Raw genomic sequence first — 27,842 nt, 5'->3', positions numbered from 1 at the left:
AGATTTATTTTAATTATATTTAAGTTAGGGGGTGTTAGGGTTAGACTTAGGTTTAGGGGTTAATAAATTTAGAAAGGTGGAGGCGATGTTAGTCACTGCAGATTAGGGGTTAATAATATTTAACTAATGTTTGCGAGGAAGGAATGCGTCGGTTTAGTGGTTAATATGTTTATTACAGTGGCTGGGATGTCCGGAGCGGTAGATTAGGGGTTAATAAATATAATGTAGGTGGCGACGATGTTGGGGCAGCAGATTAGGGGTTAATAAGTGTAAGATTAGGGGTGTTTAGACTTTGGGTTCATGTTAGGAGTAAACATAACTTTTCTTTCCCTATAGGAATCAATGGGGCTGCGTTACTGAGTTTTACGTTGCTTTATTGCAGGTGTTAGACTTTTTCTCAGCCAGCTCTCCCCATTGATGTCTATGGGGAAATCGTGCACGAGCACGTATAACCAGCTCGCCGTTCACTTAAGCAGCGCTGGTATTGGAGTGCAGTGTGGAGCTTAATTTTGCTCTACACTCACTTCTTGCCTGTTAACGCTGGGTTGATAAAAACCCGTAAGGAGAGTTGTCCAAGGTCTAAGTTCTTTTTGTTGCCTGCGCTGCAGGTAAGTGAGCGGTGAGAATAAACTGCAAGTTAGCAACGCGCCCCTATTACCGCAAAACTCGTAATTTAGCCGAAAATTATGAACCCCTAAATCCACAAACCCCAACATCGCAAACTACCTAATAAATCTATTAACCCCTAAACCTCCATTAACCCACATCTCTAATTAACCTAATAAATCTATTAACCCCTGAACCGCCATTAATCCACATTGCAATTAACATAATACATCTATTAACCCCTAAACTGCCAAACCCCACAACACAAATAACTAATTACAGGGGGCGGAGCTAGCCAGCCAAGGAGATGGTGGCTTTCGTGTGAGCTCTGAAGCCCTATGTGTGTGAGAATGCTTTAGGCAGTAGCTGACTAGCAATCTGAAGCCGCAAACGCATACACAAGAGCAGCAAACATCAAAGCAGAGCCCTGGGCAATCTCGGAGCAGGAAAAAATTGGAGCTACAGAGATTTACTTCCTATCATCACGCACGGCTGCAACACCAGGCCAAGATGTCACACTGTCAGCTGAAGCACGGACCCGGCGGCTGAAAGTTCAGCCTCATAGACTGGCAAGCATCTCTATCATCACAAGGTAACAGATGATATTTGGACATAAATCTCCCACCTTAGTGAGCTAGCTGCATCCATTGTTAAAGCCCACGTGGGGCCCAGATATCCTGCAAGCTGATTATAATATCAGCAGAAGCTGTACAGCCATAATAATATTGGGACAACACCGGTACAGTACATTAGAGCTCATGACCTTAGAAACTTACTATTTGAGAGATTAATATGCTTGCTAAGCCAACAAAAACACTAACCCTATAAGGGGCGGACATAGGCCGCAACCACGCCATTATGCAACTGCGCAACACCTAAATAAAGGCCCAATCTTCAGGGAGAGGTATCTGTGAAGCACAACTATACCTTTAAAGGGTCAAATACCATAATTCCCTGAGTCTGAGCAATATATATAGCGATTACAACCTGGTTTAAAAATAATATTGCATGGGCATATGTACAATCCGGGCTCTCATACCACGACTGCGCCTTACTAGTAATACTCAAAACTTACAGGATCACTCATCATCATCCTGAATCCACATGGCAGTCTGTACTAGAGCTATCAATTCTACTGTGCACGTTCTCTAAAGCCTTACTCGCTCTACCTTATGATTATAAGGGACACTATCTACAGCACATTAGAGACCCAGTTGAAGGTACTTGCAGAACATAAGATTCCCCAGAATCGACTCTAATTTTCATGATAGCACAGCAGTGATGTTAGTGGAGAGTACAAAACAACAACTTAAGAACAAGATATACTTGTAAGCCACATACCTATAGCTAACACACATCAGCTAAACCCTTGAAACATTATTAACAGGCTATCAGCATCATTAAGATTTTCATCGTAAGACACCACTGCATTTTCAACCAATAGAGGGAAGTTCAGCCTTAGATCCACGAACTTATCAAGGTTATTAATATAAAGACACAGAGTTCTTCTACAAACACCAAAATGTCACCTAAAAAGATCAATAAGAATGGGAGGAATTCCAAGAAACAGAAGGACCCAAAACACTCAGTAAAAATTTTATTCAAATTCTTAGAAGCTAGAATCCCTGGTAAAACAGCAACAGACCAAATAGAAGAAGTCTCATACCAAAGTTCTTCAGACTCTGAAGCTGAACAAGCAGCAGAAACCATAAACATACCTACTGCACTGTTTGAAACAATTCCATCAAAAAAGGACTTCTCCTCATTAATCTCTGCAGGATTTTTTTAGCGCTCTAAAAAAAGAAGAATCCCCATCTACAATTGAAATTGATAGAGCCCACAGGGCATTGCGCCCTAAACCTTCAGATGGCCAACCTCCCAGGGACGTGATAGTCTGCATTACAAGTTTCCCGGTGAAAGAGGAGCCAATGAAATTAGCAAGAGAGCAACAACCCATCAAATACGAAAATGCAGATATCCAAATGTTCACTGATTTATCCCAAAGGACATTGCTAAAACGAAAAGAACTCAGACCTTGAACAACTCTGCTACGGAAAAAGAATATCCCATACAGATGGGGGTTCCCCTTCCACTTGCTCTCCAACTTTTCGATAAATCTTACTAAATCGGAATATTTACCTATAAATTTGACACAACATATGATAAAAGACATTAAACAGTCCAATTATATCAAATTACAAACTAAATATCTAAAATATTTAGGCATACATATAACTCCTAACAAATTTGATCTTCGTAAATTTAATTATGGGTCCTTAATATCAGAGTTTCAAAGCCTCACATTGTCATGGCTCCCTAAATCCATATCATGGTTAGGGAGAATGCAAGCTGTCAAAATAATATTACTAACTAAGGTGCTATACATTCTTCAGACAGTCCCAATCCCGGGAATTCTGAGGGATTTGGACCCCCTGCAAAGAATTATAAATTACTATATCTGGCGCAGAAGACCGCCTTGCATCAATAAAAACACAATATATAAACTGCCCAAGGACGGGGGTTTGAGAGTCCCACATCTCCGTACATTACAGAGAGTGGCGGATTGGTGTAGATTTGATGGATCAAACGCCAAACGCTGGATTCAGATAGAATCTGCTATGGCCTTCACCCCAAATCTAAGTGGAATATGTTGGAACCCGACCTTTTATAATAAACAGAATATTTCATCTTCCTTTATTTCTAATGAAACCTGGTCTGATTGGAAACAGATTTGTAAGACACCCAATAAAATTACATCTATTTATTCTCCCCTTACCACTTTACTACATAACTCAGATTTTCCACCAGGCCTTCAATGGGGGCATGGGACTCCTTTAAGACTCAGAGAACTCCTACCTATATACCTCCTTTTGGATGGAAAAAAATTAAAACCACACAACAATTTGTTGAATTAAACCACAATTTCTTATCCTCGTGGTTTAGAACCCACCAGGTTAAACACTTTATTTTAACACACAGGAACAAACAAGATTTCCTAAGACCACTCACAGTATTTGAACAGCAATGTACTTCAGAACCCAGTCCCTAGAACCATATCCATTCTATACAAATTTACTTTATCTAATACTTTCCCCCAACTCCCATCATACACGGAGAGATGGGACAAAGAAATGTGCACTACCACCTAACCGCAGGCCTGGATGTCTAGGTTTAAACACTTGTCATATTCAAGCCACTCATCACACGCAAAAGAAACAAACATAAAAATGATGATGAGATGGTATCTAACACCAGCCAAAATAAAATATATATATATATATATATATATACAAAAAATTGTTGGGCCTGTGCTGGAGGGGTTGCCAACTAGAGGGTCACTTATTGCATATTTGGTGGGAGTGCGCCCATGGCAAGCCTTATTGGTCCAGTCTATTTATAAACTTTAATTAAGTATTAAGAACACAGCTCTCTCCATCACCTGAATTAATATTACTTAGTCATCCAGCAGACATTTCTTGCAAAATACGAAAACATCTATATCAAATTATGCTCAACGCAGCTAACCAACTAATACCAAAATGTTGGAAGGCTGCCCGAATGCCCATTATCCAAGATTGGATTGGCCGAGTCAACAAAAACCTTATATTAGAAAGATTCCACTATCTAAAGTTGGGACAACTGTCCTTTTTTCATGATATCCAGTTACTATGGGACTCTTTTATTCAGGGAAACACTCGAACCAAATGGTACACATTGCACTTTAAGCATATTGATTGCATGAATAATTGATATTATACTTCAAGACATACCAGACGAATAAACAATTACATTTACAAACATTGAGAAGAGTACTGTACCCCCTTCTTTCTTACTTTCTCTTTTCTCTCCCTTTCTTTCCTTTCCTCTGTTTTACTTTATATAGGCATATGATATATGCTTTGGTCACTAGTGATGTTGCGAACAGTTCTGCCGCGAATAGTTTGCAGTGAACATAGCATGTTCGCGTTCGCAGCGGACGGCGAACATATGCGATGTTCGATCCGCCCCCTATTCATCATCATTGAGTAAACTTTGACCCTGTAGCTCACAGTCACAAGACACATTCCAGCCAATTAGCAGCAGACACTCCCTCCCAGACCTTCCCACCTCCTGAGTCCTGGACAGCATCCATTTTAGATTCATTCGGAGCCTGCATTCTTAGTGAGAGGAGGGACAGTGTAGCTGCTGCTGATTTAATAGGGAAATTGATAGCTAGGCTAGTGTATTCAGTGTCCACTACAGTCCTGAAGGACTCATCTGATCTCTGCTGTAAGGACAGCACACCAAAAAGCCCTTTTTAGGGCTAGAACATCAGTCTGCTTTTTTTTTTTTTTTCCTGTGTAATCTAATTGCAGCCTGCCTGCCAGCTCAGGCTCACAGCGTATACTGTGCCCACTTGCCCAGTGCCACCACTCATATCTGGTGTAACCGTAGTGTACATTTAAAAAAAAAAAAAAAACTTTTTGTAATTTGAAATAATAGCAGTCATTTTCCTTCACATGTGTGCATTTGAGGTCCTGCCAGGGCACAGTGTGACACCAGTGCAAGTCATATCTGCTAAAACAGTAGTGTACATTTAAAAAAAACAAGAACCTTTTTTTATAATAGCAGTCAGTTTCCTTCACTCGTGTGCGTCTCAGGTCCTGCCAGGGCACAGTATCACACCAGTGCAAGTCATATCTACTAAAACAGTAGTGTACATACATTTAAAAAAAGCAACATTTTTTTACTGTGAAATAATAGCAATCAGTTTCCCTCAAACGTGTGCGTTCCAGGTCCTGCCAGGGCACAGTGTCACACCAGTGCAAGGCATATCTGCTAAAACAGTAGTGTACATTTAAAAAAAAAAAACCCTTACACTACCTGAACGATACAACATCATACCTGATGTTTTAAAGCACGTTATTCCAAACAATTTAGGAATGTTAGGTGATTTATGCCCTTTATGGATTAAAACCAACTATGTAATTTTCCATGGGAGTTTGCCATGGATCCCCCTCCGGCATACCACAGTCCAGGTGTTAGTCCCCTTGAAACAACTTTTCCATCACTTTTGTGGCAAGAAAGAGTCCCTGTGGGTTTTAAAATTCGCCTGCCTATTGAAGTCTATGGCGGTTCGCCTGGTTCGCCGGTTCGCAAACTTTTGTGGAAGTTCGCGTTCGCCGTCCGCGAACGCAAAATTTTAGGTTTGCGACATCACTGTTGGTCACCGCCTTAATGGCCTAATGTATACTTTGTCAGCAGGAGTTAATACTGATCTTAAGAGACTTTTTACCCTACAAGAATTCATTAACTGTAGACAACCTTCGATAAATTATACTACGGTAATCAAATCCTTTGGACCACTTTCTCTCAATAGAGTGCAAAATGATTACCCGATCATTAGCCAGTATGAAAGAAGAACTCCGCAGAAGTGTGTCTTGTTTATTCTAAAGCTAACTACATTTGGGTTAAGTATGTCATATTGTTTTGCTGTCACATGGTTCTTATTACTATCATTGTAATTAATGACCACTTAAGGTTTGATACATGCTTTAATATTCTGTAATACTTGAATTTTTCTTATCCTTTTTTTTTCTACAATAAAAAAATATAAATAAAAAAACAAATAACTAATCACTAACACCCCCTAAATTAACCCCATTACATAAATTAAAATAATCCTAAATTACAATTAAAATAAAAAACCTAACATTACTTTAAAAATAAAGAAATCTAAATTTAAACTAATCTAAAATTACAGAAAATAAAAGTCTAACATTACAGAAATTAAAAAAGCCTGACATTACACAAATAATAAACCACATTATCCAAATAAAAACACCCCTTAATCTAAGAATAAACTACCAATAGCCCCTAAAAGGGCTTTTTGTAGGGCATTGTCCTAAAGAAATCAGCTCTTTTACATTAAAAATAAGCCAAGTCCCCCCTATTTTATATATATATTTTCAAATCAGCCAATAGGATGAGAGCTAATGAAATCTTACTGGCTGATTTGAACAGCCAATAGGATTTCAGTAGCTCTAATCCTATTGGCTGTTTTCAAAATTTCAGCCAATAGGAATGCAAGGTACCCCAAATTGATTGCGGTACCTTGCATTCAATCTTCAGTATACGACAGACATCGGATGAAGTGGAGCCTCCATGCCACCGAGGAACACCTCCACCACTGCTGCCGCTGATGACTGCCACCGCCGATGATCGCCGCCGAGGACCACCGCCGTTGAGGACTGCCGCTCAGGATCCAGGCATCGGAAACACAGCTTTGCACCTCCGCTCCATGCCGTCTTCAACCCAGATGAAGATAGAAGATGATGGATCCGTCTGGAAGAAGACCTTCTCCGCTGGACTTCAGGAACCGTGAGTTCATATTTGGGGCTTAGTGTTAGGGTTTTGGTTTTTTGGGGTTTTTTATTTTTATTTTTAAGATTAGGGATTTGGGGCAATTGAAAAAGAGCTGATTGCCCTTTTAAGGGCAGTAAAAGAGCTGAATGCCCTTTAAAGGCCAATGCACATACAAATGCCCCTTTAGGGGCAATGGGTAGTTTCGTTTTTTTTTAGTGTTAGTTTTTTTTTTATTTTGGGGGTTTTGAGGGGTGGGGAGTTTTACTGTTAGGGGGATTTAGTATTTTTCAGAGATAAAAGAGCTGTTTAACTTAGGCCCTTTTAAGGCTATTGGTAATTTAGTATTAGATTAGGGGGTATTTTTATTTAGTGGTATTAGTTTAGGTCTCATCTGAAAACTAGCAAAGGGGATTGCGTTCGATGCTGCAATCATGAGACCTAAAACTTCAATACACATGGCCACTGAAGGGAATTATAGGGACTGAAGGTTTAGACAAGCTGAAATCAATTTCAATCATCCTTTTTCTGTTAGGGATAGAGTCATGGACACTGAATCTATCTGGAAACCTAAAAAGGTGACCATTGTCTGAGGAATCAAGAAACTCTTTGGTAAATTGATCCTCCAACCATGTCTTCAAAGAAACGACAATAGTTGTTTTGTGTGAGATTCTGCTAAATGAAAAGATTGAGCTAGTACCAAGATATCATCCAAATAAGGAAATACACAATACCCTGCCTTCTGATTACAGATAGAAGGGCACTGAGAACCCTTGAGAATATTCTTGGAGCTGTTGCTAGGCCAAATGGAAGAGCAATAAATTGGTAATGTTTGTCTAGAAAGGTGAATGTCTATTGTGGACATAAAGTGACATTCCTGAACAAAAGGCAGAATAGCCCTTATAGTCACCATCTTGAAAGTTGGGACTACAATTCTTACAATTTTCAGATCCAAAATTGGTCTGAAAGAATTTTCCTTCTTTGGGACAATGAAAAAATGTGAATAAAAACCCGACCCCTGTTCCTGAAGAGGAACTGGGACAGTTACCTCCAAGAGTTCTAGATCTAAAACACATTTCCGAAAATGTTTGGGCTTTTAATGTTTTTTTGGTACATGGGTGAGAAAGAATCTTCCCATGGGAGGTTTTATTCTGAATACAATTTGATACCCCATGAGACTGCCCAAGTTCTTGAAATAGCTTTAGTCTGCCCCCCACCAGAAGAACTGGATTGGGGGCTGCACCTTCATGCAGGCTTAAGGACCGGATTTGGTTTCTTATATGGCTTGGATTTATTGCAATTTGGAGATGGTTTCAATTTGGAGATAGTTTCCAATTAGAGCCAGAGGCTTTAGGGGCGGGAGCATATTTATGTTCTCTATTCTGATGAAAGGAACAAAAACGATTGGTAGTTTTACATTTTCCCTTAGATTTTTTGTCTTGGGGAAGAAAAACTCCCTTTCCCCCAGTAATAGTGGAGATTACAGAATCCAATTGAGAACCAAAAAAGTTTTTACCTTGAAAATAGAGAGACAGTAATCTTGTTTTAGACATGTCAGCATTCCAAGATTTAAGCCATGAAGCTCTTCTAGTTAGAATAGCTAAAGACATAGATTTGATGTTGCTTTTCATAACATCAAAAATTGCATTGCAAAGAAAATGATTTGCGTGTTGAAGTGAAAGGATAATGTTAGATAATTCAGGGTCTGAAGACAACTGTTGAGCTAAGCTGTCTAACCAAAAAGTAGAAGCAGTAGCAACATCAGCCAAAGATATAACTCATCTAAGAATATAGCCAGTATGTAAATATGCCCAGTATGTAATATTTAAGCTTCCTATCTAAAGGGTCTTTAAAAGAAATTCTATTTTCCATAGGAAGTGTAGTACGTTTAGCAAGAGTGGAAATAGCTCCATCAACCTTAGGGACTTTTTTCCAAAATTCCAAATTAGCAACAGGCAAAGTATACAAATTTTTAAACCTAGAAAAGGGTTAAAAGTGGTACCAAGTTTAGACCATTCTTTAGCAATCACATTAGATATTATGGGGCCTATCTCTCAAGCTCTGAATGGAGCTTGAGGGTCCGTGTTTCTGGCAAGCCTGCAGGCTCGCCAGAAACAGCAGTTATAAAGCAGCAGTCACAATCTATGTAAAAAATCAAGAAGACAACAAGTATATTTCACATAGATGGAGGAGCACCAGAAAAGAAGCTCCAGTGATATACCAACAGAGAACAAATTACAATACACAACAAAACAGGGCAAATTTTGCCAATAATCATAGAAATTATACCTATGAACAAAGACAATATAGTGATATGAGATCAGATTCCTCTTACTATAGGTCAAATAGAGAATTTATCCCATCCAATCCACAAAGATATTCCTATAATAATAAGGGTACTCCCTCTAACCATTATAATAGATATAATTATAATAGATCAGAGGGGCTGAAGAATAATCCAATATCTGGTAAAAATAAAAATTGGAGTATCAAAATGAAAATTTAGGAGTAGTACTAGAAAATGGATATGAACCTCTAAGACATATGGAAGAGCGTAGATGTGATTCCCCCAGGCCTAGTATCTCTAAACAAATAGTAAATGATGATGACAAAAGTCACAAGACTCATCATTTTTTAGGGATAGGCCAAAGACAAATACAAGAAAGCCCATTACCACAAAGAAATGCAAGAAAAAGACAGGCATCAGAAATAGAGGAAAGAGAGGAGGAGCTAAACGGACACAAAAAAATAAGAAATTGGGATTAAATAAACACAATGGGATTTTTAATTTAAGTAAATTCCAATTAACTAAAACCCATGAGGAGATTTTGAGTAAAGGTCTAACATTTGCCCCCACTAGCAAATTAAATAAATTTGACACTTATGTGGATGCCCACAAATTTATTAAAAAACTGACAGTGCAAAGATGGTTTGCAAGAAATGAGATTGAAAAACAATCACAATCAAGTCTGATAGACACAAATGGCTTTATCCATTCAAATTTAAAAAAGAAATCCAGCTTCTATCCAAAATATGAGAAGGGGACATGCGATAGAGACTTTTGAGAAATTGATAACTCGAGATATAGAGAACATAAAAGATGATAAAATAAATAAGGTAAATAATAATCTGAGTAAAAAAACAATTAAAGGTCATTAAGGAGCTAGAAGAGAATGAGAACATAGTTCTGAAGCCGGCAGATAAAGGTGGAGGAATAGTTGTTCAAAACTCTGAGGATTATAATAAATGTGTGGAAATATTCTAGAGGATACAAACACATACTGTAAGATTCAAAATAACCCCACAATGAAATCTTCTAGACAAAGCAAATGAAGAAGGAATATTAAATAAAAAGGAGCGGGAGTACCTCTTTTTAAAAAATCCTAAAATTCCATTATTATACTGCTTACCTAAGATTCAGAAATCCCTGATCTCCCCACTAGGAAGACCAATAATATCAGGGATTAGTTCGATAACTTCCAATGTCTCTGAATATATTGATATCTATTTGCAGAAGTATGTAAGGGAATTGCCCTCTTATTTAAAAGATTCCACCGATATCTTAAAACTATTAGAAGATGTCATATGGGAAGAAAACTTTTGGTTTGCAACATGTGATGTTGTCTCTTTATGTACTTGTATAGCACATAAAGATGGATTAAAAGCAACACAATTCTTTTTAAATAAAGATGACACTCTAAAGCCCTCACAAAAATAATTTATTTTGGAATGTATAAATTTCATTTTGACTCATAATTATTTCTCTTATAACAGTCAATTTTACCAGACCAGATTTGCCCCAAGTTATGCGAATCTCTTTATGGGACTTTGGGAGAGAGATTTCATCTCCAATAGCATACTTGCGGCAAATCTTGTCCTCTATAAGCGGTACATAGATGACATCATAATAGTCTGGAAGGGAACAAAAAATGAATTTGAAAGTTACTTATTAGATATGAATACAAACGAAATAAATTTGAAATTTACGAGTGAACTAAATAAAGAATTTTTTTTTTTTTTCTAGACTTGGAAATCTATATAGCAAATAATGTCATTAACACTAAAACACATTTTAAAACTGTTGATGCAAATAACTACATCCACCTAACGAGTTGCCACCACAGAAAGTGGAAAGATAATATACCAAAGGGGCAATTATTAAGAATTAGAAAAAAATGCAATAATAATGTGGATTATGATATCCAGTCCAATATCTTGAAAGAAAAATTCATAGCAAGAGTCTATGAAGAAATGAAGATTGAAACTGTTAAAGAGGACTTAAAAATATGTGATAGAAAAGAATTAATGAGGAAGAGATCCACACAAGGTAAAGATAACAATGAGAATAAAGATGATAACAAACTATTTATCCCTTTTATTACAAAATATAGCCAAAACAGTCAGATTATTGAGAAAATAATTAGGAAATACTGGCCGATACTCAAAAGTGACGATAGAATAGGAGATCTGCTACCAAAATACCCCCATATAGTATATAAAAGATTGCAAAATTTGAAATCTATTCTGGCACCCACTGAGATAAAAAAGAAAATAAATAAAGATGAAGATCTTATAGGAAAGACCATTAATGTTTTTTTCCCATGTTTAACATGCAAAGAATGTAAACATGCAGAAAAAAAAAGAAATCAAATCCAACGTGACAGGAAAGAAGTATAGGATAAAACAACAAATAAGATGCCAGGATAAGAATGTGGTATATCTTTTAGAGTGTAGGTGTGGCCTACAATATATAGGCGAATCAGAAAGACCCCTGGGCCCTGAGAGATAGAATTAGGGTAGGGAGCATATCCTGTCTATTGAACACTGTGATCAGGAAAGAAATAAAGATCTCCCTATACCAAAACATTTTAAGGGATGTAATAATGCTAATGAAAAATGTTTAAGGTATACAGGAATAGCAAAGATCCAAAAAAATTGGAGGGGTACTGATATACATAATAATTTACTTAAATTAGAGAGTAAGTGGGTCTTTGAAATGAAAACCATAACACCCAAAGGACTTAATCAAGAGTTTGATTTGGGTTGTTTCTTCACAGAATAGTTCAATCTAATATTTTGCTGGATAGTTTTTTCTAGATCCTTTTTGATTTTTATTGTCTTTTTCTCCTAATGGAACACATTTTTAATATGATGCACTATATGTATTTTAATATATATGAAGTCCCTAATATATCATGTATTGTGTTTATATATATATATATATATATATATATATATTTTACACCAATTTCTTTTATAAAAGTGATGATGTTATGAAATACGTATAATTCATAAAGATGTTCTATTAGAAAAATATGAAATGTATTATAAATTTATGCTGTGCCTTAACTAGTAAGTACAATTTGTTGCCAATATCTATATTTAAATATATTTGATATGAGTGTGAGCTTTTGCCCTAAGTAATTTCTATGGGGATTAAGCTATTTATTATACCATATTATCCCCTAATATTATTACCCATATTGATTAAATCTTACAAAATGTACTATTAGCAATTCTATTCAATACTTAGATACTATGAGAAATGTAGCAGTTGGCCCTTTAAATTTCGTTCGCTCTATCCCTATATTAAAGGGACAGTCTACACCAAAAAATTTCTTACTTAAAAAGATAGATAATCCCTTTATTACCCATTCCCCGTTTTTGCATAACCAACACAGTTATATAATTACACTTTTTACCTCTGTGATTAACTTGTATCTAAGCCTTTGCAGACAGCCTCCTTATCTAAGTGCCTTTGACAGACATGCAGTGTAGTCAATCAGTGAAGACTCCTAAATAACTTCACGGGAGTGAGCACAATGTTATCTATATGACACATGTGAACTAGCACAGTCTAACTGTGAAAAACTTTCAAAATGCTCTGAGCTAGGAGGCGGTTTTTAACTGTTTAGAAATCAGTTTGAGCCTAGCTAGGTTTAGCTTTTCGAAAATACCACCAAGGGAACAAAGCAAATTTGATGATAAAAGTAAATTGGAAAGTTGTTTAAAATTGCATGCCCTATCTGAATCATGAAAGTTTAGTTTTGACTTTACTGTCCCTTTAAGAGCTTGTGGGCATTGGCTAGTTAGAGCTTGAGAAAGGCTGTTGAAAGCCAAAACGTGTTACTCCTAAAATTGATCCCTCTAGCGATCCGTAGTTAGAGAGTGGATCACAGCTGTCTAACTGAACTGAACTACCGAAACCGCCGATTGCGGTAACTCAGAGGAGACGAGTTTTACTAAGTGTGAGACACTCCCCATCAGCCGTTGAGGAATAAGCATACACACCTTCCGGTATAAGTAAATTTGGACACCTTTGTGTATTGAAACTTTTCTGCTGGTGACAAGTTGTTTTCTTCTTGTCTTTACTTTAGGAAGCCATTACCGTCTAATACAATTTGGAGACTTTGGTGTTGTTATAGGAAGGTAGCATGAGTAAATTGTTTTAAGTAGTGCTATTGTATGTTACACATTTGCTACACATCTCCTGAAGCTCCAAACACCTTCCGGCAAAGTATATCTGTCGATACACATTTGATGGTTGTATTCATGTTTACGTTTATGTTTTTATGTGTATGAATTTATGTTTTTATATTCATGAATTGATGTATGTATTCATTTTATATTGCAGCAATTTTTAACCTTTTATTATTGTGCTGATGATTCTGTATATGTAGTTTTTTACGGAGTCATTTATTTTAATTGTGTATTATTTAATCTAAATATATTAAAATAGATACTTCATGGTTCAGGTTCCTGTTTTAGGAATAAGAGATGTCTAATACTATCTCCATAACCCTGTCCACCTGCTCTGATGAGACGGACAGGAATCGCCGGAATTCAACCCGATCGAGTACGATCGGGTTGATTGACACCTCCCTGCTGGCGGCCCATTGACCATGAGTCTGCAGGGGGCGGCGTTGCACCAGTAGCTCTTGAGAGCTGCTGGTGCAATGCTTAATACGGAGAGCGTATTTGTCACGCTCGGCCGCTGGGAAGCCACGGCGGTCCTCCTTGCGTGCTTGGTTGCCTTGCAACGTCCTGCTCGGCTGAGCCGTCCCCTCCAGCTGAAGTCAGGACGAGGCTTCTTATTCCGGGCTTCCTGTTCCTTCGGTGCCAGTTTGTGTGTTACACTTTGTGGCTTCTGTGAGTACTCAGTTTCTTTGTCTGCTTACACTATGTTCCTGAACCTTAGTCTGGATTACCTGTTGCCAAACTCTGCAATTACTGACTACGCTGTGTTTAACCCTCAAACTGCCTGATAACCTGTTGCCAAACTCTGCATTACTGACTACGCTGTGTTTAACCCTCAAACTGCCTGATAACCTGTTGCCAAACTCTGCAATTACTGACTACGCTGTGTTTAACCCTCAAACTGCCTGATATCCTGTTGCCAAACTCTGCATTACTGACTACGCTGTGTTTAACCCTCAAACTGCCTGATAACCTGTTGCCAAACTCTGCAATTACTGACTATGCTGTGTTTAACCCTCAAACTGCCTGATAACCTGTTGCCAAACTCTGCATTACTGACTACGCTGTGTTTAACCCTCAAACTGCCTGATAACCTGTTGCCAAACTCTGCATTACTGGCTACGCTGTGTTTAACCCTCAAACTGCCTGATAACCTGTTGCCAAACTCTGCATTACTGACTACGCTGTGTTTAACCCTCAAACTGCCTGATAAACTGTTGCCAAACTCTGCATTACTGGCTACGCTGTGTTTAACCCTCAAACTGCCTGATAACCTGTTGCCAAACTCTGCATCATTGACCACGGTGTGTTTAACCCTCAGACTGCCTGATAACAAGTTGCCAAACTCTGCATTATTGTCCACGCTGGTGATTAACCCTTAAAACTGTTTGATTACCTGTTGCTAGACTCTGCAGTACTGACTACGCTGTGCTTAACCCTCAAATTGCCTGATTTCAAGTTACCTACTCCTGCATTATTAACTGTTTATTGTTTAACCCTCCTTCTGTCTAAGAATAAGTTGTCTTACCCTGCAACCCTGGTACTGTGGAGGACTATTCCTGAACTGCCTGAATACAGTTCCCTATTCTGAAGTTTACCCGGCTGATATCAAGAATTCCATTACTCTTCCCAGAGGACTCAGACCAACACTGCTCCATATCGTGAGTACCTTGTTTTATAGAAGTTGTCGTGGGGTCACATCCTGGATTAAACTCAAAGTGCAAGGGTGTTGTTTAAGTTTGCCCTAGCATTTGGGTCTTCTTCTGGACATTACCTAACCTGACAGTATTGCTCTCCGCATTCAGTGATGTCTGTCGGACCTGATCCGCACTGTCGGATCAGGTCCGACAGACATTTGTTAAATATGCCTCATTGTCTGAAATAGGAAAAACTTCAGGTGTAATAACAGTAGTCTTAAATACAGAATTTAAAAGATAACAAGATTTATCATCAGGAGGTTTAGACTCCTCAATAACCAAAGTAAATAATACTTCCTTCAAAAGTAAGTGATTATGTTAAATTTTAAATAAAAAAGATTTATCAATTTCTGTCTCTGATGTAGGATCCTCTGAATCAGAGGATCCCTCCTCAGTAGAAAATACATCAATATGCTGTCCATCAGTACAAAATTCACTAGACTTAGGAAAACTTTGTAAAGTCCTTTTACGTTTATTTGAAGGAGGAATAGCAGTCATACGGCTAGATTACGAGTTGTGCTTTAGGGTTAAAAAGAGGTCCCAACGCTGCTTTTTAACGCCCGCTGATATTACGAGTCTTGAAATGACAGGCTCACCGCTCACTTTTTTCTCCAGACTCGGAAATACCGCAAATCCACTTACGTCAATTGCGTATCCTATATTTTCAATGGGACTTGCATAGCGCCGGTATTACGAGTCTAACCAAAAGTGAGCGGTAGACCCTCTCCTGTCAAGCCTGGTACCGCATTTAAAAGTCAGTAGTTAAGAGTTTTACACTACAACGCCGTAGCATAAAACTCTTAACTAAAGTGCTTAAAAGTACACTAACACCCACAAACTACCTATCAACCCCAAAACCGAGGCCCCCCACATTACAAACACTAAAACAAATTTTGTTAACCCTTAATCTGCCGAACCGGACATCGCCGCCACTATATTAAACATTTTAACCCCTAAACCGCCACACTCCAGCATCGCAAACACTAGTTAAATATTATTAACCCTTAATCTGCCTGCCCTAACATCGCCGACACCTACCTACATTTATTAACCCCTAATCTGCCGACCCCAACGTCGCCGCCACTATAATAAAGTTATTAACCCCTAAACCTAAGTCTAACCCTAAACCTAACACCTCCTAACTGAAATATAATTTTAATAAATCTAAATAAAATTACTATCATTAACTAAATTATTCCTATTTAAAACTAAATACTTACCTGTAAAATAAACCCTGATGGCTAGATTTGGAGTTTTGTCGGTAACGACCCGAAAAACTAACGCCCGCGTTTTACTGGCCGCACCATAAAAATAACTCTGGTATCGAGAGTCCACATAAAGGCTGCGTTAGGCTCCAAAAAAGGAGCGTAGAGCATTTTTAACGCAGCTTCAACTCTCGATACCAGAGTTGCTTACGGACGCGGCCAGCCTCAAAAACGTGCTCGTGCACGATTCTCCCATAGGAAACAATGGGGCTGTTTGAGCTGAAAAAAAAACAAACACCTGCAAAAAAGCCGCGTTCAGCTCCTAACGCAGCCCCATTGTTTTCTATGCGGTAACCCTTCCTACGTCTGCACTTAACACTCTAACATGTACCCCGAGTCTAAACACCCCTAACCTTACACTTATTAACCCCTATTCTGCCACCCCCGCTATCGCTGACCCCTGCATATTATTATTAACCCCTAATCTGCCGCTCCGTAAACCGCCGCTACTTACATTATCCCTATGTACCCCTAATCTGCTGCCCTAACATCGCCGACCCCTATATTATATTTATTAACCCCTAATCTGCCCCCCACAACGTCGCCTCCACCTGCCTACACTTATTAACCCCTAATCTGCCGACCGGACCGCACCGCTATTATAATAAAGTTATTAACCCCTAATCCGCCTCACTAACCCTATCATAAATAGTATTAACCCCTACTCTGCCCTCCCTAACATCGCCGACACCTAACTTAAATTATTAACCCCTAATCTGCCGACCGAATCTCGCCGCTATTCTAATAAATGTATTAACCCCTAAAGCTAAGTCTAACCCTAATACTAACACCTCCCTAAGTTAAATATAATTTAAATCTAACGAAATTAATTAACTCTTATTAAATACATTATTCCTATTTAAAGCTAAATACTTACCTGTAAAATAAATCCTAATATAGCTACAATATAAATTATAATTATATTATAGCTATTTTAGGATTTATATTTATTTTACAGGTAACTTTGTATTTATTTTAACCAGGTACAATAGCTATTAAATAGTTAAGAACTATTTAATAGCTAAAATAGTTAAAATAATTACAAATTTACCTGTAAAAGAAATCCTAACCTAAGTTACAAATAAACCTAACACTACACTATCAATAAATTAATTAAATAAACTACCTAAAATTACCTACAATTAACCTAACACTACACTATCAATAAATTAATTAAATACAATTGCTACAAATAAATACAATTAAATAAACTAGCTAAAGTACAAAAAATAAAAAAGAACTAAGTTACAAAAAATAAAAAAATATTTACAAACATAATAAAAATATTACAACAATTTTAAACTAATTACACCTACTCTAAGCCCCCTAATAAAATAACAAAGCCCCCCAAAATAAAAAAATGCCCTACCCTATTCTACATTACTACAGTTCAAAGCTCTTTTACCTTACCAGCCCTGAACAGGGCCCTTTGCGGGGCATGCCCCAAGAAATACAGCTCTTTTGCCTGTAAAAAAAAACATACAATACCCAAGCCCCCCAACATTACAACCCACCACCCACATACCCCTAATCTAACCCAAACCCCCCTTAAATAAACCTAACACTAAGCCCCTGAAGATCATCCTACCTTGTCTTCACCATACCAGGTTCACCGATCGGTCCAGAAGAGCTCCTCCGATGTCCTGATCCAAGCCCAAGCGGGGGGCTGAAGAGGTCCATGATCCGGCTGAAGTCTTCATCCAAGCGGGGCAGAAGAGTTCTTCCATCCGATTGAAGTCTTCATCCAAGCGGCATCCATCCGGAGCGAAGCGGCAGCATCCTGAAGACCTCCACCGCGGAACATCCATCCTGGCCGACGACTGAACGACGAATGACGGTTCCTTTAAATGACATCATCCAAGATGGCGTCCCTCGAATTCCGATTGGCTGATAGGATTCTATCAGCCAATCGGAATTTAGGTAGGAATATTCTGATTGGCTGATGGAATCAGCCAATCAGAATCAAGTTCAATCCGATTGGCTGATCCAATCAGCCAATCAGATTGAGCTTGCATTCTATTGGCTGTTCCGATCAGCTAATAGATACCGCAGATCCCCTTACGTCAATTGCGTATCCTATCTTTTCAATGGGATCTTCCTAACTCCGGTATTTAGAGTCGTTTCTGAAGTGAGCGTTAGACATCTAACGACAAAACTCCAGCCGCAGGAAAAAAGTCAGTAGTTAAGAGCTTTCTGGGCTAACGCCGGTTCATAAAGCTCCTAACTACTGTGCTCTAAAAAACACTAACACCCATAAACTACCTATGTACCCCTAAACCGAGGTCCCCCCACATCGCCGACACTCGATTAAATTTTTTTAACCCCTAATCTGCCGACCGCCACCTACGTTATCCTTATGTACCCCTAATCTGCTGCCCCTAACACCGCCGACCCCTGTATTATATTTATTAACCCCTAATCTGCCCCCCACAACGTCGCTGCCAGCTACCTACACTTATTAACCCCTAATCTGCTGTCTGCACGCCGCCGCCAGCTACATTATCCCTATGTACCCCTAATCTGCTGCCCCTAACACCGCCGACCCCTATATTATATTTATTAACCCCTAATCTGCCCCCCACAACGTCGCCTCCACCTGCCTACACTTATTAACCCCTAATCTGCCGAGCGGACCTGAGCGCTACTATAATAAAGTTATTAACCCCTAATCCGCCTCACTAACCCTATCATAAATAGTATTAACCCCTAATCTGCCCTCCCTAACATCGCCGACACCTAACTTCAATTATTAAAACCTAATCTGCCGACCGGAGCTCACCGCTATTCTAATAAATGGATTAACCCCTAAAGCTAAGTCTAACCCTAATACTAACACCCCCCTAAGTTAAATATAATTTAAATCTAACGAAATTAATTAACTCTTATTAAATAAATTATGCGGTTAGACCCTATTTTGAGTGACTCTAAATACCGGCGGTAGCCTAAAACCAGCGTTAGGAGCCTCTAACGCTGGTTTTCACGGCTACCGCCAAACTCCAAATCTAGGTCTAAGAAAGCTACAATATAACTAATAATTACATTGTATCTAGTTTAGGGTTTATTTTTATTTTACAGGCAACTTTGTATTTATTTTTACTAGGTACAATAGTTATTAAATAGTTATTAACTATTTAATAACTACCTAGCTAAAAGAAAGACAAATTTACCTGTAAAATAAAACCTAACCTATGTTACAATTACACCTAACACTACACTATAATTAAATTAATTACCTAAACTAAATACAATTAATTACAAGTTTAAAAAATTAAGTACGAAAAAAACAAGCACTAAATTACAGAAAATAATAAAATAATTACAAGAATTTTAAACTAATTACACCTACTCTAATCCCCCTAACAAAATAAAAAGGCCACCCAAAATAAAAAAAGCCCTACCCTGCACTAAATTACAAATAGCCCTTAATAGGGCCTTTTGCGGGGCATTGCCCCAAAGTAATCAGCTCTTTTACCTGTAAAAAAAAAGTATAATACCCCCCAACATTTAAACCCACCACCCACACACCCAACCCTACTCTAAAACCCACCCAATACCCCCTTAATAAACCTAACACTAACCCCTTGAAGATCACCCTACCTTGAGAAGTCTTCACCCAACCGAGCCGAAGTCCTCAACGAAGCCGGGCAAAGTTGTCCTCCAGACGGGCAGAAGTCTTCATCCAAGAAGGGAAGAAGAGGTCCTCCAGACGGGCAAAAGTCTTCATCCTTGCGGCATCTTCTATCTTCATCCATCCGGCGCAGAGCGGCTACATCTTCAAAACATCCGATGTGGAGCATCCTCTTCAAATGACGTCCAACTGAAGAATGAAGGTTCCTTTAAATGACGTCATCCAAGATGGAGTCCCTTCAATTCCGATTGGCTGATAGAATTCTATCAGCCAATCGGAATTAAGGTCGAAAAAATCCTATTGTCTGATGCAATCAGCCAATAGGATTGAAGTTCAATCCTATTGGCTGATCCAATCAGCCAATAGGATTGAGCCCGCATTCTATTGGCTGATTGGGGGTATTGGGTGGGTTTTAGAGTAGGGTTGGGTGTGTGGGTGGTGGGTTTTAATGTTGGCGGGGTATTGTACTTTTTTTTACAGGTAAAAGAGCTGATTACTTTGGGGCAATGCCCCGCAAAAGGCCCTTTTAAGGGCTATTTGTAATTTAGTATAGGGTAGGGTTTTTTATTATTTTGGGGGGCTTTTTTATTTTATTAGGGGGATTAGATTAGGTGTAATTAGTTTAAAAAACTTGAAATTATTTTATTATTTTCTGTAATTTAGCGTTTGTTTTTTTCGTACTTTAGATAATTGTATTTAATTGTTTTTAATTGTATTTAGTTTAGGGAATTAATTTAATTATAGAGTAGTGTTAGGTGTAATTGTAACTTAGGCAGGGTTGGTTTCAAGGGGGGGCATTGGGGGGCAATATCCGCCCAAAAAAATGTAAAATGTTTTAAATTTTAATATTTATGTTTGAAACTAAAATTAATGGCGTGGCTGGAACCACATAAGGGAAAATTTAATGAGGCTGCCTGTAGTACTAGTGTGCACAGCAATAATCTAATGATGACAGTTTAGCTATGTGGGCATGGGGCTTTCTGTGCACAGATAGACTGAGCGCAAGCAAGTGGCTCTTGCGCTTAGCCTATCTGTGCACAGTGTGTGACGACAGTCTGAGCGGGATATTGGGAGGTGGATCAGGATGTGGCGTCCGTGACTGAGAAACTCTAAGTGAACATAAGTCACGTAAGTTAAGGCTATCCTGCCATCTAGACCACCGGTACTCAAGTTAAAAGGTAGGAGGCAAAGCCTGGCAAACTACGAAGACCCCAAGCACTCTGACCAACTGATAAACGTAATTGCGTCATGAGTGTTGTTGCCTTTCCCCATCTGCTTGGCTTGTGGCCGGGACTATTAGGATCTCTAGTATATGCAGACAGAGACAGGTCAATACACGCATCTAATGCAAATTGCATTAGATGCGTATATTGACCTGTCTCTCTGTCTGCTGCTGCATATACTATTTCTACTAGAGATCCTAATAGTCCCGGCCACAAGCATATGGGGAAAGGCAAAGACACTCATGACGTTATGAAATGTATCTATACTTTTGACACTGCAACTACACATCAGTCAATTATGGATCACACAGATATCTGGAGAGCAGATTTACCCCCTACCTCCTGATAATATCCTCCTTTCAACTCTACACACTATATATGTAGGTCTGCTCTTATTTTGACTCTCATACATGCGTGCCCCCTCGTGAAAAATATGCCCCCCCCATTTCATTCGTTCTGGAGCCGATCCTGAACTTAGGTTAGGTTTTATTTTACAAGTAAATTTGTCTTTATTTTAACTAGGTAGCTATTAAATTGTTAATAACTATTTAATAACTATTCTACCTAGTTAAAATAAATACAAAGTTGCCTGTAAAATAAAAATAAATGCTAAGCTAGCTACAATGTAACTATTAGTTATATTGTAGCTATCTTAGGGTTTACTTTATATGTAAGTATTTAGTTTTAAATAGGAATATTTTAGTTAATTGTAGTTATTTTATTTAGATTTATTTAAATTATATTTAAATTAGGGAGGGTTAGGGTTAGACTTAGGTTTAGGGGTTAAGAACTTTAATATAGTGGCGGCGACATTGGGGGTGGCAGATTAGGGGTTAATAAGCGTAGGTAAGTGGCGGCGACATTGGGGACGGCAGATTAGGGGTTAATAAATATAATGTAGGTGGCAGCAATGTTGGGGGTGGCGGATTAGGGGTTAATAAGTGTAATATTAGGGGTGTTTAGACTCGGGGTTCATGTTAGGGTGTTAGGTGTAGACATTAAATGTATTTCCCTATAGGAATTAATGGGGCTGCATTAAGAGCTGAAAGCTGCTTTTTTGCAGGTGTTAGGTTTTTTTTCAGCCGGCTCTCCCCCATTGACTCCTATGGGGAAATAATGCACAAGCACGTTTTGCCAGCTCACCACTACCGTAAGCAGCGCTGGTATTGAGGTGAGATGTGGAGCAAAATTTTGCTCTACGCTCACTTTTCTGCGGCTAACGCCGGGTTTCTAAAAACTCATAATACCAGCGTTGTCTGCAAGTGAGCGGTGAGGGAAAACTGCTTGTTAGCACTGCACCCCTGTTACTGCAAAACTCGTAATCTAGGTGATAGTCTTCTCTATGCCTGCAGCAATAAAATCTTTCATTTCTGCAGGAATGCCTTTTGCATTAGACTGAGATGGAACAACAGTTGATGCATTTGTATTCATAGAAATATTATCAGCATGTAATAATTTTTCAAAGCAGGAGCCACATAATTGAGATGAAGAACACACTTAGCTTTGGTAGAAATATGTTCAGGCTGCTTAACTCCTATGATAACATCAGAGGCAAGTTCAGTTTGAGACAACATGACAAAAAAATGTAAAAAACAAAAATGAAAAGTAACATTAGTTTAGGAGGGATAGTAGGACTGATATAGTATCTTTGGGAGAGGAGGTGAAGATTGTGATGTAGTCCGCGAAGAGTGCTATTTTATGGAAGTGCCATGAAGTGGGATTCCCTGTAAAGTGGGCTCTTGTCAGATAACTTTGGCTAGGGGTTCTATAGCAAGAGAAAAAAAGAGGGGTGACAGTGGGCATCCCTGTCTTGTGCCATTGGAGAGCGAGAAGGGAGATGAACAGAATCCCATACCATATACAGTATATTTTTCACAACTGAACATTAATTTTACTCCTTGGCAGTTAGTAACATACAAATCAATCATTTTACAATTTTGGCTGCCAGTAACACACATAAACAGAAGTGATTTGACCCTCTTGGCTGTCCCTCGCTTCTTACTGCTCTATATTTGTAATACGTTGAGGCAGAGGGGGCCATTTACAGTTAGCTAACACTTAGGGAATTTAAAAAACTGAACATTTATGTATCTAGTATTTAATTTTTTTAAGATTTTGCTGGACTGCCTGATAAAATACTGAATTGTCCAGTTGGTAACCCTATGAGGCCTATGTTTCTATGAAACATGTTTTTGTTATTACATTATCAGTGATGTACTGTGTATGCATAATGATCATGTATGTTTCCCTTGACGACAATGGCTTATCATGATTGTTCACCAGTTTTAACTGGTGAAGTGCTACACCCATAAACTCTTTGCTGAGTCTATTAGTTACAGCAGACTAGCAGAAGCGCACAGTCATTGCTAATTCTTGTTGTTTACTTACTCCATCCAGGCATGCACACCTCAAGTTTATATTTTGCCTAAATAAACTGAATTGCTAAATTCAACTTTTTGTTGTTTCACATCTAAAGAGATGTAGAACATTGAACATTTTAGAGTTTGTTTGACAAAATAAATGCATGCAAAATTATACATTTAGGAAGCCAAACTGCAAAGTTTAATACTAATATAACTACACGTAAAGTGACATAGTACTTAAAGGGAGAAATTATTTTTGCCTGAAAAAAATTTAAGTAAACATTTTCTACATTTAAACTAAAATTAATATAGCAGTATCAGTTGTCTACATCCTACTAATGCTCATTGGATAATAAATCATTTCTGTTAATGCACATTGGTTCATGGGTGCTTAATAATAATGTGCATTGGTTAAGATCAGCAAGCAACCAATAACATGATTTACAGAACTGGTACTGGTGTATTAGTGCAACATTTACTTCACATCTTTTATCTTATGGATAAAAAAAAAAAAAAAATGGGAGACATTTAATTGCAGACACAAAATAAAGCATAATAGCAGCTAGAGGGATGGTTTGTTGTTCATGGAGAATAAAAAGGTGAATAAAAAAAGAGGTACTTTGCAGACCACTAGTTACGTTTTATTTAGAATATTGCATACTTCCCAGCATTCTCTGCCGCCATATTGGGGTCAGAGGTCTCTAAAAAAGGAGACAGCACAGTCCATGAGAAGAGTAGTGGTAGACTGGGGTGAAAATGGACTATCCATGGATATTGCTTTGGTGTTACCTTGTGAAGCATGGAGAAGTCTTATGTTTCATTTAAAGAAATCGTGACCTGAATAAAGAAGCAGGAGGAGGCAGGCAGGGCAGAATTCTGATATTGTAGACAATTGTATTAGTGATATTTAATATTGAGTTGACTAGTAATCTTTTTTCCCCATGTATGTGTGGTAAACTAAATAGACACTTTTTTTTATCCCTTATGGTATGTGTATTTCAATTAGGAACAATTCTATAGTGTGAAAGATCTTAAAAAAAACTTACATGGTAACAAATCAAAACCATGATATATATATATATATATATATATATATATATATATGTTAATATGTTACAATTATGAAAAGATTTGTATTTTACTGTATGGAAAGAGGACATATTTGGAACACACAACAGTAAAAGAAACAATAGTTAAAGCTTCTCAGGAATGCCTGGTCACGCTAGTGAACTCTATGGAGATTATTTTTTGCAGTCTTTAATGGTTTATGATCTAATACTAGTCATATAATTAACAGATATATTTCAATTAATAAGTCCCATGATATATTACTGACATTGGAATCTACACTGTAGCAGTCTAAAACTATAAGGTCCATTTTTGCAGTTAAGGGGTCACATATATGTGGGTTTCAATTTAACAGTGATAGTTATGTCTTAAAGGGATATACAACAGTCTGTTTCCTTGTTGTAATAAAAAAGCACCAAGCAATGGGTAATACTTAATAAAAATTGCAATATTTGTTAGTCATCATTTTAAAAGGATTTTACCTTTAATTTCTTTTTCTTTTTGTATGTTAATTAATGCAGTGTCTATTACTTCCTGTCAAAGCCCCACAAGAGGGCAGCGATCTGTACAGCAAGGCAACAAAGCATTTTTACCTTTAAAGTCATGCAAAGAGTCATCTAATCTAGCTGCAATCAAATTATTGCCCATCTTCAGTAATGGACTTTTGCTGGAAAAATCATGTGACAATGAAAAATAAATACTGCAATGCCTGCTTGCTTATCTAGCTGCTACACTGTAGATTTCTATGTGCTCATTCAGCAAAAAAAAAAAAAACAAGTAAGTTGTTTGGTGTTTTTAACACAATCTGTTTCTTTTTAGGTTTACTTTGATTAACCTTAATTTTTTACTAAATGAAAAAAATCTGCATTTAAACTTGTAGATGTTCTTTTTTCTACTTCTCAAGGCATTGGGACAAGATCCCTGCCAGGCCTAGGGTTTTCTTAAGGTAGACCACACAGTTGCCTTAAAGAGACACTCAAGTTAAAATAAAACTTTTATGATTCAGATAGAGCATGCAGTTTTAAGATACTTTCCAATTTACTTTCATTATCAAATTTTGCACAGTCTCTTTATGTTCACACTTACTGGGGAACAAGATCTTACTGAGCATGTGCAAAAGCTCACAGGGTATACATATACTAGTCTGTGATTGGCTGATATCTGTCACATGATACAGTGGGCTGGAAAATGGAGGAAAAATACATTTGTCAGATTTTTTTTTTTAATTTAGATTAGGTGTTATTGCATTGTCTTTTAATTATGTACTTGTTAATTATGTAATTCTATTGCATTGAGTGGTCCTTTAAAAGGGAACCACAACACCTGCTTCAAATGTTCTAAACTAACTTGTTGTAATTGTACAAAATAAACTAGCTATCAATATGCTGTATTTTCATATTTTCATTATGTTGTAGAAAAACAGCTTCATAATTTAAAGTTTAATCAGCAGCCTAGCACTTGCTATGTCTGCTGCCATATTGTAACGCGCGTCTTCAACATTAGAAGGTCACATGACTCACACGGCACCTTCTATTTCTAATACTGAGGAAGCAGAGTGAGGACTGCAGTTTAAAAGATGAACGGCTTCAGACACTGCTATATTTATAAATAGCAAGAGCAGGGAAGGAATCAGAGAGGGGGAGGGAGACTCAGGGCTGTAAGTAATGTAGATAAATGCAGAAGTATCTGGTTACAATTATATCTGCAGCAGGAGTTTGCTTTCTGTCTCCGGAGCCTTTTTTCCCCTGTGCATTTCTCTCCCCCTCCCACTTCCTTCCCTGCTCTTGGTATTTATAATTATAGCAGTGACTGAACAGCGTTAGTAATAGAAAGAGGTGCCGTTTTAGTCACATGATCCACTGTAGTGGAAAGTCTTCACAATTTGGCAACAGACATAGCAGATTGTAGGCTGCAGATCATCATTAAAATTATAAAGCTGTTTTCTGCAACAGAATGCAGTAAGATGAAGACTGCATGCAGAATTGTAGTTAGTTTATTTTGCTTAATCAAAGAACGTTAGTTAAAAACTTTTCAAGCAGGTGTTGTGGTGAGCAACTGAAAAATGCACTATCACACACAGCACATTAAATTATTATTATTATTTGTATTATTATTATTATTATTATTATTAGTAGTAGTAGTAATAATAATAATAATAATAATATCTGTTATTTTTTAATTTGCAAATATGTGGAAATGTCACCACAGAATAGTACCTTTTGTTTCTTATCTCAAAACATAAACACCCACTTGAGTCACTGCCATTTTTAAAATAATGTGCAGTTCATGTGTATATAAAAAAAACTCTCTCCTTCTGCTTATGCTGCAATCTATGCTTCTGGAATTGTATTTTTCTTCCCTTCCCCCTGTATTTTTTCTTACACACACTTTTGTACAGTCCTGTGCACATTTAGTCCTCACCTCTTGTAGATCTTTGAGGGGATTACTGAAGTCCATCTGGAGCAGATTGCCTACAACTGGCAGAGCCAGGGGACCTGGTGGGAATCCCTTAGGTCGAGACATTTTCCAATACAGAAAGCCCAAAAGAGCTAGAGAGAGCAGTACAGTGGTACCGATCTCCATGATAGCAGTTACTGACTTCCAGCACAGCTTACACACAAAACTCAGTGACGCCCTTCCCACCCAGAAAAAAAGATTTCTCTGTTTTACTATTAAACCCAGTGCACGCTATGAGAAGGCTGTCACTGCCTTCACGCCCAGAAAAGGAGTTAACCCATTCCTTCATACTTTAAAATATGCCATTCCACAAGGTTAACCCCTCCCCACTGATTCTCTGTCAAAACAAAGTGGTTTTATACAGAGAGAAGGCTGTACTAGTACAGGGTTAAAGGGACACTAAACCCCAAAATTTTATTTCATGATTCAGGGAGAGATTACTATTTTAAACAATATTCCAATTTACTTCTATTATCTAATTTGGTTAATTCTTTAGATACCCTTTGTTGAAGAAATCGCAATGCACATGGGTGAGCCAATCACACGAGGCATCTGTGTGCAGCCACCAAACAGCAGCTAAAGAGCCTATCTAGATATGCTTTTCAGCAAAAGGATATCAAGACGATTAAGCAAATTGTATAGTAGAAGTAAATTAGAAAGTTGTTTAAAATGACATGCTCTTTCTAAATCATGACATAAAAAATGTGGGTTTCATG

At 37.8% G+C, this 27,842-nt stretch overlaps 1 protein-coding gene across 1 annotated transcript in view; it reads right to left on the bottom strand.

The window, feature by feature from the left end:
- The window catches only part of LOC128647704 (cytochrome P450 2J6), a 171,819-nt gene extending 144,501 nt beyond the window's left edge, over positions 1-27,318 (bottom strand). The window contains exon 1 of the mRNA XM_053700450.1: positions 27,091-27,318. Within this exon, the coding sequence (XP_053556425.1) occupies positions 27,091-27,252 (162 nt within the window). The 5' untranslated portion in view covers positions 27,253-27,318. The remainder of the gene's footprint in view (positions 1-27,090) is intronic.
- Between the last annotated feature and the right edge of the window lie 524 nt (positions 27,319-27,842).

Source organism: Bombina bombina, chromosome 1 (genome assembly GCF_027579735.1).
Source record: "Bombina bombina isolate aBomBom1 chromosome 1, aBomBom1.pri, whole genome shotgun sequence".
Taxonomy (NCBI): Eukaryota; Metazoa; Chordata; class Amphibia; order Anura; family Bombinatoridae; genus Bombina; species Bombina bombina.
Note: the sequence above shows the minus strand (reverse complement) of the source record. Positions and strands in the feature narration are given on the sequence as shown.